Genomic DNA, 13,796 nt, shown 5'->3' with positions numbered 1-13,796 from the left:
CTATAGTCTTGACCTGCCTGTAGCTAGCTTGACCTTTGTAATGAAGGCTAGAGAGGGTCATTGTTCTGTCAGATCAAGTCAGCCAGGGAGAGGGGCTTATGTGCCCAGATCAAAGAATCTAAAAGCTAAGCCAGCTTCCTGCTTTGGGAGCCATATAGGTCCCTGTAGTCACATCAGACCAGTTCACACAGTGAGACCGGGAGGCTGGGGTGGAGGAGACCGAATGGCCTCTGCAGGACTCCACCAAGGTGCTTGAGTCATGCCAGCCTCCACGGCCTCAGAGTGCAGGAGGTGTGGGAGCTGAGGTTATTCAGGAAAGCTTTAGAGCGGTAATTCTCAAACTTTAAATGCATGCAGGTCCCCTGGGGGAGTTTTTAAGCGTTCTGATACCCAGGTTGCCCCCAGGGGCAATTGCCAAAGAATCTCTGGAAGCAAGGGAATTCCCTAGCAGTCCAGTGGTTAGGACTCTGTGCTTCCAGTGCAGGGGCCCGGGTTCCATCCCTTGTCGGGGAACTAAGATCCTGCAAGACAAGTGGCGTGGCCAAAAATAAAAGAAAAAAATCTGTGGGAGCAGGACACACACACCCGTATTTGAGGCCAAGAAGCAAGGACTGCAGTCCCTGGTGGTGGCAGCCTTTCTGTTGGGTTGGATGAGGCTGCTGCTTTACACCTGTTAGCATGCCTTCAGGCTCGGTGGAAGCATGCGTTCCTTTTACTTCCCCTTCCTTTCAGTGGCTGCGATGTGAATAGTCCCAGACAACCTGGTGCTAATGGAGAAGGAGAGGAAGAGGCCAGAGATGGGCAGACCCCCTTGCATCTGGCAGCCTCCTGGGGGCTGGAAGAGACGATACAGTGTCTTCTGGAGTTCGGTGCCAATGTAAATGCACAGGTAAGGAGAGTATCTCTTTTCCAGGAAGATGGATGGTAACCCCAGAATCAGGGAAATCACCTCTTATGGCCAGGGACCTTGCAGAGTCTCTGGTCTCGGGCCTCTGCTTTTCCATGAATGGGCCTAAGGGACGGACACACGAAGTGACTGTCTCTTGGGTCATGTAGCCTGTCTAGTAGTTTTAATGATTTCAGGTTAAGACTTTTCGTCTCTTTGCCTCCTGTCCACATTAGTTACAGATTTCCATTGAGAATTTGTTCCTATCCCAAGCTGAGTACTGTGTTTAGGAAAATGTTCCAGTAGCTCAATAGGGCATCCCTGAGTTACGTTCCTTGATGCTTTTCAACGTTCTAGCCTGTAAAGATTTGTGTAGCAGACTTCCCTGGCAGTCCAGTGGTTAAGGTTCTTCAAATACAGGGGACGGGTTCGATCCCTGGTTGGGGAACTAAGATCCCATGTGCCGCACTGTGCGGCCAAAAACAGAAAAGATTTATCTGGCCCTGCAGCCAGATAAGTAGTGGTTTAACTTAGAGGTGAGGGTGACTGCAGCTTTTTTTTTTAATAAATTTATTTATTTTATTTATAAAATAGTTGCGGCGAGCGGGGGCTACTCTTCGTTGCAGTGCGTGGGCTTCTCGTGGTGGCTTCTCTTGTTGCGGAGCACGGGCTCTAGGTGCGTGGGCTTCAGTAGTTGTGGCCCGCGGGCTCTAGAGCGCAGGCTCAGTAGTTGTAGCACGCAGGCTTAGTTGCTCTGCGGCATGTGGGATCTTCCCAGACCAGGGCTCGAACCTGTGTGTCCTGCATTGGCAGGCGGATTCCCAACCACTTCACCACGAGGAAAGCCCATATCACAGCTTTTCTAGACCAAATGTGTTTGTGCCCCTGGTCACTGGAGCGTGGAGGTAACGGGGAGTGGCTGTCAGTCATCTCTGTGTTTGGCCTCTTGAAAAGCTGATTTCAAATACAGAGTGGCAGTATTGATTCTCAGAACTGAATTCTGTTTACAGGTTATTCCCCTTTGTATTTTTCCTGGGTTTTATCTTTGCTTGGACATTGAAATCTGTGCCTTGTCCCCACAGGATGCAGAAGGAAGAACGCCTGTCCATGTGGCCATCAGCAACCAACACGGCGTCATCATTCAGCTGCTGATTTCCCACCCTGACATCCACCTGAATGTCCGAGACAGGCAGGGCCTGACCCCCTTTGCCTGTGCCATGACCTACAAGAACAACAAGGCAGCCGAGGCCATCCTGAAACGAGAGTCCGGGGCTGCTGAGCAGGTGAGTGACCGGCACCCAACATTTTCCATGGCGCCCCAAGCACTAAACATGTGTCACCAACTAAACAGGGCTCTTCTCGTTAAAGACATTTGTACTCCCCTTAAATTTTGGCCATTCAGATGTCCTGTCAGTGCTGGATGGAATGTGCCTGCTCTGCCCTGCATGCCAGCCACCTGCTGGTGCCATGTGTGGAAGGGAGCTGGCGGAGGCTGGGCCCAGTGACAGGAATTCTGTGCTTGTACAACTGAGGGCATTCTTTGCTTTTGCTGGGTGGTTTACTTGCCCTAGTAATGAATGTCTTAAAAGGGTTAAATTGAACTTGAGCTTTTGGTGTCATGTTGGGTTTTAGAGGAGCTGTCAGCATTCAGCTTAGCAGGCTCAGTTGTCCTTGTTGTGGATGGTGAGCTGTTGACCTGCAACATCAGACTGGGCGGGAAAGGACAGAGGCAACTGATTTAAGGCGGGAGCTGGGATGGGCTTGTGAAGTCAGTTCTCAGACACTTGAATCTCCATCCAGCAATTTATTTGTCTATTTACGCCAAGATTTATGAGTAGCCATTTATGAAGGTAAATTGGAAACTTGGGACCTGAACAAAAGTACTAACACGGGTGGAGACTTTTGCTTTGTATTTCAGGCTTCCGTACATCCCTTTTCTTCAGCATTTGCCTCAGTGTGACTGATCGAGTAGGTGTTGACCTCACTCTTGCTCACATGGGGTAAAATATTCATGAATGGAGATAGTCATTTCACATTTCCTCCCCATCTAGCATGAAACCGGTGCTGTTGATCGAAGTCCTTTGCAGATATGTTGCTGTGTGTGTGTGTGTGTGAGAGAGAGAGAGATGGAATGTGGTGTGTGTGTAGCATGTGTGTCTCCCTCACTTCCTCCTGAGCCCTCACACTGATATGGCAGCTCTGGTAGCTGTAGTGTCCTGTGTGGTTTGATGTGAGTGGGCTTCTGTCTGCTTTACATCAGTGGTGCAAAGTCTATGACATACCGTTGGCGACCTCCCCCAACATGTATTATTATCCTGTAGCTCAGTGAAAGAAGAGACTTTCTGGAAATTTCTGAAGGTTTGTTTGGCTGCTCAAGGGTCAGGCTGGCGTTGCAGCTGTGGTTTTTGGAATTCTGGGTGCTTGTTTTAGCCAAAGCAGGAAACGCCCAAAGCCGCTGTCCACCATTGCCTTTCCCCATGCATCCCAGTATTCTGGTGCTTTCCTTTCCCTGTCCTTCAGGTTGTCTCTTTCTTGGCCTTCCAAGTCCACTCCTGCTTCAGGAGGATGCCGGGGCAGCTTGGGTTAGCTCCCTTTTTCTGACCACGCACATGTGGTCACACGCATAAATACGCAGTGTGGGTCTATGGTGGGGTGTGGGGCGTGGGGTGTAGCGCGACATTGAGTGTTGGTTCTTGGGAGGGAGCTTCTGGAGCTGAGGGAGGACTACACCGTGGCCCTTCCAGTGGTCAGTGCAGCTCGCAGGTGCTCAGGAGGCCCTCTTGCAGGGGGAGCCCACTAATATTTTGGTTCCCACTTGTTGCCTTAGGTGGATAACAAGGGCCGGAATTTTCTTCACGTGGCAGTTCAGAACTCTGATATCGAAAGTGTGCTCTTCCTGATCAGCGTCCAGGCTAACGTGAATTCCAGAGTCCAGGATGCTTCCAAGTTGACCCCTTTGCACCTTGCTGTCCAAGCAGGCTCAGAGATTATTGTCCGCAATTTGGTAAGTGTCGCTGAAACATTATCGCATGAAACGTGTGGACAAAGCATGTTGTAGAGTGTGTGCGGACTCTCATCACAGGTGTTTGGCCAGGTATTGTGAAAGGCCAGCAGGAATTTGGGGAGGTAGCCGGTACACTGAGGAAAGCAGGTGTGTCTGTGGGCAGTGTGTCCTGAGTGCCCAGTGGGCAGACAGATGCTGGAGTGAGGCCACGAGGGAAGGCGGCGTGTGGGTGGCGGTGGCAGGGTGGGAGCATCAAGGGAAGGGAGGTCACTTCCGTTGACTGCCGGCTCTGTGTCAGGCGCTCAGCTGGTGCTTTCCAGCGAGTGCGCGCACACTCTCCCTCTCCCCACCCCTCCCTCCCCCCTCCCCCCTTCCCCCCCACTCTCTTGTTTTCATGAGTTTTAAAATCGTTTTTGGAGGTATAATTGACAAACAACATTAAGTTGGCTTCAGGTATACAACATTGATTTGGTATTTGTATATTTTGCAAAATGATCAACTCGAGTCTCGTTAACATCTGTCACCATATGTAGTTACAACAAATTTTTTTCCTGTGATGAGGATTTTTAAATTTACTCTCTTAGCAACTCTCGGATATACACCACAGTTTATTCACTGTAGTCACCATGCTGTGCATCACACCCCCGTGACTTACTTATTTTGTAACTGGAAGTTTGTGCCTTTTGACCCCCTTTACCCATTTTGCCCAGCCCTCACCCCTGCCTCTGGCAACCACTAGTCTATTCTCTGAATCTGTGAGCTTGGGGGTTTTTTGTTGTCTGTTTTGTAAACTCCACTTGTGCGGTCACACGGTGTTTGTCTTTCTCTTTCTGACTTATTTCACTTAGCATAATGCCCTCAAGGTCCAGCCATGTTGCTGCAAAAGATTCCATTCCTTTTTACGGCTGAATAGTGTTCATTGTATATACATAACACAGCTCTTTATCCATCCCTCCGTCACAGATGCTTAGGTTGCTTCCATATCTTGGCTGCTGAAAATAATGCTGCAATTAAACATGGGTGCATGTATCTTTTTGAATTAGTGGGGGTTTATTTTGGAAAAATGCCCAGAAGTGGAATTATTAGATCGTATGGTAGATGTATGTTGAATTTTTTGAGGAACCTTCATACTTTTTTCCTTAGTGGCTACACCAGTTTACATTCCCACCAGCAACGCACGAGGCTTCCCTTTTCTCCACATCCTTGCCAACACTTGTTACTCATAATAACCATTCTAACAGGTGTGAGGTGATATCTCATGGGCTTTTAAAAAATGTTTGTTTATTATTTATTTATTTGTTTATTTTGGCTGCGTTGGGTCTTAGCTGCCGCATGTGGGATCTTCCTTGTGGCATGTGGGATCTTCCTTGTGGCGTGTGGGATCTTTTTTTTTTTTTTTTTGGTTGCAGCATGTGGACTTCTTAGTTGCAGCATGCATGCGGGATCTAGTTCCCAGACCAGGGATCGAACCCGGGCCCCCCGCGTTGGGAGCTCGGAGTCTTACCCACTGGACCACCAGGGAAGTCCCTCTCATTGTGGTTTTGATTTACATTTCCCTGATGATTAGTAATGTAGAGCATCTTTTCATGTACCTGTTGGCTATATGTATGTCTTCTGTGGAAAAATATGTATTCAGATCCTTTGCCCATTTTTAATTGGATTGTTTCTCCTTTGCTGTGCAGAAGCTTTTTAGTTTGTAGTCCCAGTTTTTTACTTTTGCTTTTGTTGCATTTGCTTTTGGTGTCAGATCTAAAAAACTATCACCAGTACTGATGTCAGGGAGCTTACTGCATCTTAATTCTCAAAACTACTCAGAGGGATGTAAGAAATGTTTTACATTTTACAAAGGAGAAAATTTAATCTCAAAGAATTTTCTTCCCTCAAGAATATCGGTGGACTTCCCCGGTGGCGCAGTGGTCAAGAATCCGCCTGCCATTGCAGGGGGACATGGGTTCGATCCCTGGTCCGGGAAGATCCCACATGCTGCGGAGCAACTAAGCCCGTATATCACAACTACTGAGCCTGTGCTCTAGAGCCTGCGAGCCACAACTACTGAAGCCCGCGTGCTACAGTTACTGAAGCCCACGCACCTAGAGCCCGTGCTCCGCAACAAGAGAAGCCACTGCAATGAGAAGCCCCCACTTGCCACAACTAGAGAAAGCCTACATGCAGCAATGGATGAATGAATGGATAGATAGATAGATAAATAAGAAAGAAAGAAGGGAGGGAGGGAGGGAAGGAAGGAGGGAGGGAGGGAGGGAGGGAGGAAGGACCAAAGGAAGGAAGGAAGGGAGGGAGGGAGGGAGGGAGGAAGGAAGGAAGGAAGGAAAATCAACTAGTTAGGAGTATAGCTGGGAATTTGGCCATTTCTCTTTGACCCCAAAGCCTGTCTTTTCCAGGACAACTTAATGCCACCCAGGCAGGGGAAGGGTCTGAGCAAAGATGTGGAGACTGGAAAATGCATGTGGTTTTTCAAGTGGCAAAGTTTGGTTGAAATTTGAGCAGAGTAGAAGGAGATGTGGTTGGAGAGAGAGATAGAAGCCAGGTCATGGGGTCTCATATTTCAAACCAAGAACTGTGAGCGGCCTTCATCCTTTCAGTAGTAGAGTGTTTGAGCTGAGAGCGTGGTCCAGAGCCAAGACCAGGCCTCCACGTCACCTGGCTGGCTTACAGAGCTGCCACTTGCTGCTGCCTCCCATCGGAACTGACCGCTCGAGCACTTGCCCAGCCTTTGGTGCCCTGCCATTTTTGTTTTTGAAGAATTCTTTTTAGGAAAATCTTTATGACTTGACATGTGTTGGAGCTGAGAGAGCATCTGCCTTGGGGGTGGGGTGTGAGGGTGTGGGGGCAGTGTCAGCAGAGAAGAGGCCTAGGGGAGGCAACCACAGGGAAGGATGGACTGGACAGTGATGAGGAGGTGGGTCTGACAGATGCCGGGTGCAGACTGGATGTGGGGAGCAGTGAAGGAGGCAGACGTGAATAGGGAGTTGCGCCCCGTGTGTGTCAGTCTGCCTGCCACCCTAGGAACCTAGGTGTTATGAGGGTCAGGGCCCCTTCCTCAAGGTCATGCCTCTGTTTTACTAAGCCTTGATCTTGCAGGTGATTGGAGTCCCTAGAAACAGCTGATCTTCCAAACAATGGCCATGTAGTCCTTTGTCTATGAATCGGTATAGTTTAATGTTGGAACCTATTCACACTGAAACAGTGTCTTTCTCCACTGAGAAAGGTTAGGGTTAGCGATGACCCTAGCACAGCACTCACGACCATGAATACCCCTCTATGGCATGTCCTATTTGGACCTATGAGTGATTTGACCAGGCACCCAGAGGTCTGGGGGGCTGGGACTTGGAAGTCAGGGTCAGAACCAGAGAAGCTGATCACTGCCTAGATTTTCCCAGAGGCAGAGTGCCTGCACACACAGACAAAGGAACCAAAGATGGCTGCAGACCTCAGGAGAGGCAAATTGGGCTTTGACTGCAAAGTAGAGGTTCTGTTCTGTTAACAGCAGCTGTCTTTGAAACTTTATTAGGAAGTGGATGATGAATGAACTTCAGATACTAAATGAATATATAAGACACTATTTAAAGGACCTTCCTGCCTTTGATTCTGTAATTCTTTGTGTTTCTTTCTTTTAAAAAACTAATTTTAAAAAGTACATTTTTATTGTGGATTTATTTATATCCCTTAAAGCATGTAAGGATATAAAGCAGTTAGTAACTCCCTTTCACTCCTGACTCTTCCCTGAGTTTGGCGTGTATGCTTTTAAACACCTTCACAGTTTGTGTATGTTTGTGTGTGTATATATAGTTCTCTTATCTCTGTCTCACCAAATGGAATCACACTATCTTCCTGTCTTCTAACGTGCCTTTTTAAATTTAAATTTTATTTATTTATTATTTATTTATTTATTTATTTATGGTAAGCACGGGCCTCTCACTGTTATGGCCTCTCCCGTTGCGGAGCACAGGCTCCGGATGCGCAGGCTCAGCGGCCATGGCTCACGGGCCCAGCCGCTCCGCGGCACGTGGGATCTTCCTGGACCGGGGCACGAACCCGTGTCGCCTGCATCAGTAGGCGTACTCTCAACCACTGCGCCACCAGGGAAGCCCTATTTTTTTATTTTTATGTTTTGTTTTTTTGATAGGTAAGTAGTGGATTTATTTAGAGAGAAACACACTCCACAGACAGGGTTCGGGCCATCTCAGAAAGCAAGAGAGGCCTAACTTGCCTTTTTTTTAAACTTACTATAGCATAGATATCCTTTCATGTTAAGCCATAAATTTTTAACATCTTAGTGGCTCCCAGTGCTATTGTTTGTATGTATTATAATTTCTGTAACTAAATCTTTTCTGCAGTCTGGTTTTACTGTTACACGCAGTGGACATCCTTATATAGTGCACTGCAGTCCTGTGTAGTTTAATATACTGAAGTCTTAGAATTTCTCTGTCCTAGGGAATGGCTTTTTAAACATTTTGATAATTGCCAGTTTGCCCTTGGGATAGGTTTTGCTGGCCTGTGCCTCACCAGGAGTTTGCTCCCAGCTTTGCCAGCAGGGCAGACTCTGTGGATGCCAGGAGATAGGCAGGCTTGGTCCCTTACACAGGACCTTGGTTGGTTGTGGTAGAACGGCTGATCATGTAATCAACTTCAACAGCTTCTTGCAGGAGCCAAAGTGAATGAATTAACCAAGCACCGCCAGACCGCCCTCCATCTTGCTGCCCAGCAGGACCTGCCCACCATTTGCTCAGTCCTCTTGGAGAATGGAGTGGACTTTGCTGCTGTGGATGAGAATGGAAATAATGGTAACTTCCAGTCATTCCCCGTGTGCAGTGCTGAGTGCCTCGAGCAGTCCCTCCCTTCTAGGGTTGGAGGGGCACTGCCTCCTTGGGTCTGCTCCCCTTCCCAGAGGTTGGCTCTTACAGGGGCAGTGCTGTGACAGGAAATGCTCTGAGCCAGGCATGCACCCTGCTCCTGACCAGGGCCTGAGCAACCTCCTGATGTGAGTGGTAACTCTGGAGGCCTAAATGGCTTCTTGTGAAACCATTGAATCTCATCTTTGGATAACGGCAGAGGCAGAAAGTGAATCTTAGGTTGCATTTAGGACTCATTCTTGGGGATGGTGAAGCATGGAAAGGATGGTTCTGTGAGTGGACAGTGGCTGCTCTGGCCGAGTGCCATTTAGAGGGAGGTTTGTGAGGGTGAGGAGGAGTCGAGATTTTCTCTCTGTGCTTCTGGGCTTGCACTGTAAGAGAGTTTCCTCCTCAGCTCTTCATCTCGCTGTCATGCATGGCCGGCTCAACAACATCCGGGTCCTCCTGACAGAGTGCACTGTGGATGCTGAAGCCTTTAATCTACGGTGAGTGTGTGTGGTTCAGAGCAGAGGCCAGAGCTCCACGTCCCCTGGCCTGCCCCTCCGAGCTGGTGGTCACGGGCACCTTGTATTAGCCCCAGGGGCATGCTGCAGAACTGTCCACTAGGGCCCTTGACCAGCCTTTAGTACCCTGGAATTCTTCTTTCTGAAAATACTTTTTAGGAAAACTTTTATGATTATTGTGTCCTTTAGATTTATCCAGCATCACAGAGTTCTGAAAACCCCATTTCTCTTGTGCATGATGGCTGTGGCAGATAGATCCCTAACTTTTCCAACTTGTTTTATCAGAGGCCAGTCGCCACTGCACATTTTGGGACAATATGGCAAGGAGAACGCAGCAGCCATCTTTGATCTCTTCTTAGAGTGCATGCCTGAGTATCCTCTGGATAAACCAGATGCAGAAGGAAACACAGGTATGTAATAAGATTTTTGTCTGTCCTGTCTCACTGGTGTTCCTTGCTTCCTAGAAAAATAAGAGCCCATGCCGAAAAACAAGACACCCATGCCGTTACTTAAGGACATTCAGCCCAGTGGGCTGGGCTCTGTGAGAACCTGTCACCGATTCCTGACTTGGAATTTGGCAGTGTCTGATTTTAGGCACAAGCACATCTGAAGTGGGGCTAGTGCTCCAAAGCCATATCCACGTCCAGACAGGCCTGCCCACCTGTTTTTATTGCCCTCATCTACCTCGTATCCAGTCAACTAGATCCCTACCCAAGCTTCCAGATCCCAAGAGAGAGAGGAAATACAGCCACCTCACAGGTGCTTCAGAAGGAGGAAATGTGCTACAGTGCGTATTTATGTGTTTTGAAAAAGTGGCATGTTATATACAGATGAGGGCTGATGTCTAATTGAGGGGTTTAGTAAACAGGCCTCTGTCATGGTAGTGCTCTAGCCACCCACAATCACTGTGTTAATTTGTGTAGCTTTCATAGTGTTTTTGATGGACTTTTGCATTCGTTTTCTTGTTGAATACTCGCAACAACCTTATAAGGTAAGCAGTGCGTATAATGTGTCCCCATTTTTCAAGTAAGGAAACAAAGATGAAACCCAAATCTCTTTCTCCCTAGCCCAGGGCTCTCTGAGCTCTTTGCTGCTGCTGTATTCCCATTCATTTGCCATCATTGCCAGACAGAACCTCATGGCCTTTGGCAGCAATGCAGTCACCAAAGGGTGTCCCAGACCTTAGCATGGGACCAAATATTTTGTCATCAGTTCTCAGCCTTGATTCATGAACATGTTTTTTAAGCCAGCAGTGGTGAGCCTGAGTTTCAGAGGAGTCAGCCCTGGGCGTGAGCTGCTGGACCCAGAGCCTACTGCAGTGAGCACCGTTGTCCAGGAGCAGGTGAACAGGCAGGCAGGTGCTTCCTGCCCCAGTAGGGAGGGCCAGCAGGGTGGCCTGGCCAGAGCCCGGGCGCCCACCAGGCCTGCTCCTGCACAGGAGAGAGGCTCCACGGGGTAGAAGAACTTTCTGGCGCAGGTTTACCGCACTAATCTATTGTTTTCTCCGTGTGTACACACCTCACGAGTCTTCAGAGTTAGGTACATCGTGTGAAAAGAGCTTTGTCCCCCACCCCCCAGTGTTTTATGCCAGAGGAAGGCAGCTGAAACAATGGTATATTTTCCCTTCAGTGTGTGACCCCTCCTCAGTGCTCTTGTGGCCAGAGCTCTGAATGGGCAGGAGTGTGTCTCTGGAGCTGGAGCTGCTCTGGACCCCCTGGCTCGTGGCCAGGTCCTTGGCTGCAAGATGCTGCAGATCCTCTGCGGAGCTGTCACGAGAGCCCCAAGGCCCTTGTGTGTCAGTGGGGACTTTGCCAACACGTGTCCTGCCAGGGTTCTGTCCTGCCCTCGGCGGTGGGAAGTAGCCCTGCCTGTGGTTTTGTTTCCAGTGCTGCTCTTGGCATACATGAAAGGGAACGCCAACTTGTGCCGTGCCGTCGTCCGCTCGGGTGCTCGCCTGGGGGTGAACAACAACCAAGGGGTCAACATCTTCAACTACCAGGTTGCCACCAAGCAGCTGCTGTTTAGACTCTTAGGTGAGTGGCCCACTTTCTGCTCTTCCAGTGCAGGCACAGTGACGGTGTTGATTATCTGGATGTATTGGTGACCTTGAAATCTCATAATGACTTGCTTCACGATCTGAACCAGCAGTTTTCCAGGCACCATATGGTTTAGGCCTTTGTGAATGCCATGCAGGGCCTTTGAGCAGCAGTGGGAGGGTCACTTTTGGAAATCTGGTTTATTGGGTGTCCCGCTTTGGGGCTCCCGTCAGTTTCCCATTTCCCCAGATCCCACCAGAAACCTGACAGCTCCAGGCATTCCCCCTTCCCACGGTTCCCGACTGCGTGTCTGCACACCCTTTGTCCTTCAGCTGATGCCACTTCTCTGTGTCCTTCAGAATTGCCTTCTGGTTCAGCCCCACTGACTTCCTCCTCTGTGTTCCTTTTGTGGCGAGGAGAGCTTCACGCTTGATGAATGTCATATTGCAAGTCTTTACTTGTCCCCATTGAAGTAGCAGAAAGACTCAGAATGTCTCAAGTGCCACTGTGCTGTCATCACCCACAGTGCAGGTGGAACGGGGTTCTTAGCCCCATGGTATGTGCAGAGAAACGAGCTCAGACATACTTAGTAGCTGTGTGATCTTGATGTAGGTGACTTGCCCAAGGTCACAAAGCTGGTTTGTAGCAGAGCCAGCACCAAAGTGCGGTGTTGCTATAGCTAGTCTACTCTCTGCCGTGCTCTTGGTCAACCTTTTAGGAGCTCAGATCAGGAGCCCACACCATCTGCAGTGCTGGCATGTGGAAGGTGCTTGGTGACGATTGATTCCTCCCCGTGAGCTCGGTCTCCTTCTGTGCATGGAGCACTCAAAGCAGTGCCGGCATGTGGTTAGAGAAATGCTAGTGGTTGCTGCTGTCACCTACACTGGTAACTTCCAACCGAATGCCCCACAGCTTCCACAGACTCAAAACTGAACTCCTCTGCTGCTCTGCTTCTCTCTGATGTCTCTTCCCTGCCAGTGGTCCCACCTCAGACTCAGTGACTCTGTCCAGAAACCTGGGAATCACCATTGTCTCCTTCCTGCTCCCTGCCTCCCTCTCACCCCCAACTTGTGTTCAGTCACCAGACCTGACGGATTCTGCCCCCTTCATTGCTCTTGTCTGGTCCCTCCATCCCTGTTCCCCTTACCATGGGGCCCCTGCCAGTCTTTCCAGCTGTTGGTCTGCCCGCTCCCTGCCATACCATCCCTGACTGCATGTGTTTCCCCCACAGACACTGTGCTGTTTCACTGCCTTAAGACTGTTTCCTTCCTACCCCCGTCTGCCTGGCAGACACTGGTTCTCCATATTTTCCTGTGTGCCACTTTCCCTGACCTACTTAGAATATAGCCAGACCTCGGTCAGTTCCCGACCACCACAATAAAGTGAATATTGCAATAAACTAAGTCACACAAATTTTTTTGGCTTCCCAGCGCATATAAAAGTTCTATTTACATTGTACTGTAGTTTATTGCGTATGCAGTGGCACTGTCCAAAAATCAATGTATATACCTCAATTGAAAAATACTTCATTGTTAAAAAATGCCAAAATAAAATAGTAACATCAAAGATCACTGATCACAGATCATCATAACAAATATAATAATAATGAAAAAGTTTGAAATTTTTGAGAATTACCAAAGTGTGACAGAGACATGAAGTAAGAAAATGCTCTTGGAAAAATGGCACTGCTAGACTTGCTCAATGCAGGGTTGCCACAAACCTTCAATTTGTAAAAAGTACGATATCTGCAAAGCGCAATAAAAGGAAGCGTGCCTGTATGTTGCTTTCTTATCCTTCACGTCCCTCTGCGACGTGTTGCTTTATTTACTGGGCCATTTCCCTGCTACTTCTGAGCCCCAGGTCTGGCTGGGCACAGTCGGTATCTGACAGGAACTAGTCTTGTGCTGTGTTGCAGATATGCTGTCCAAGGAGCCTCCGTGGTGTGACGGCTCCAATTGCTATGAGTGTACTGCCAAGTTTGGAGTCACAACTCGCAAACATCACTGGTAAGACTGTCCCCGCCCACCCCCCACCAATCACTTGCCAGAGGAATAAGGGGATTTCTGCTATACCATTGCTGCTGCCTTTTCCCATGGTAAACTATGAACTTGCCAGGGCCCTGTACTCTCCTGGGCAACACTTGACCACATGGAGCAATGAGGTGACGGGACCCTGCACACTTCTAGTGATGTACAGAGGCCAGCGGGCACTCAGACTGATGGCTTTCCTGCTGAATGCTGGGGTTCACAGTGCTAGGTGGCCTGTCAGGCCTCCTGTCGTCTTAGCCAGGCTTCCTGCTTGCAGTGAAGCTGAGTTGATCACTGCGCTCCCAGGACGTGTGCTTCCCAGCCTGAGCACAGGCCACTGTCCTGAGAACTGAGGAGCTGTTCCCATTACAGGGAGACGCTTCTTTGGCTCTTGCTGAGCCTTTCTTGAGCTTTAAAGAAAGAGGCTTCTCCAGGATCACTTTAACGTAATTATTGGCTAGAATTTTGT

General features: G+C 49.0%; 1 protein-coding gene across 3 annotated transcripts in view; it reads left to right on the top strand.

Annotated features, from left to right (window-relative positions):
* The window catches only part of ANKFY1 (ankyrin repeat and FYVE domain containing 1), a 76,478-nt gene that overhangs the window by 58,381 nt on the left and 4,301 nt on the right, over positions 1-13,796 (top strand). For 2 of the 3 annotated variants that reach the window (XM_033423182.2, XM_033423188.2), the window contains 8 exons: positions 733-889; positions 1,969-2,169; positions 3,714-3,890; positions 8,545-8,692; positions 9,156-9,246; positions 9,550-9,674; positions 11,151-11,297; positions 13,198-13,306. In XM_033423182.2, coding sequence (XP_033279073.1) covers positions 733-889; positions 1,969-2,169; positions 3,714-3,890; positions 8,545-8,692; positions 9,156-9,246; positions 9,550-9,674; positions 11,151-11,297; positions 13,198-13,306 — 1,155 coding nt within the window. The remainder of the gene's footprint in view (positions 1-732; positions 890-1,968; positions 2,170-3,713; positions 3,891-8,544; positions 8,693-9,155; positions 9,247-9,549; positions 9,675-11,150; positions 11,298-13,197; positions 13,307-13,796) is intronic. The other variant, XM_033423183.2, reaches the window with a different exon arrangement.

The sequence above is a fragment of the Orcinus orca genome, chromosome 19 (genome assembly GCF_937001465.1).
Source record: "Orcinus orca chromosome 19, mOrcOrc1.1, whole genome shotgun sequence".
NCBI classification, from domain to species: domain Eukaryota; kingdom Metazoa; phylum Chordata; class Mammalia; order Artiodactyla; family Delphinidae; genus Orcinus; species Orcinus orca.
The sequence above is the reverse complement of the archived record's forward strand: the minus strand, read 5'-3'. Positions and strand labels throughout refer to the sequence as shown.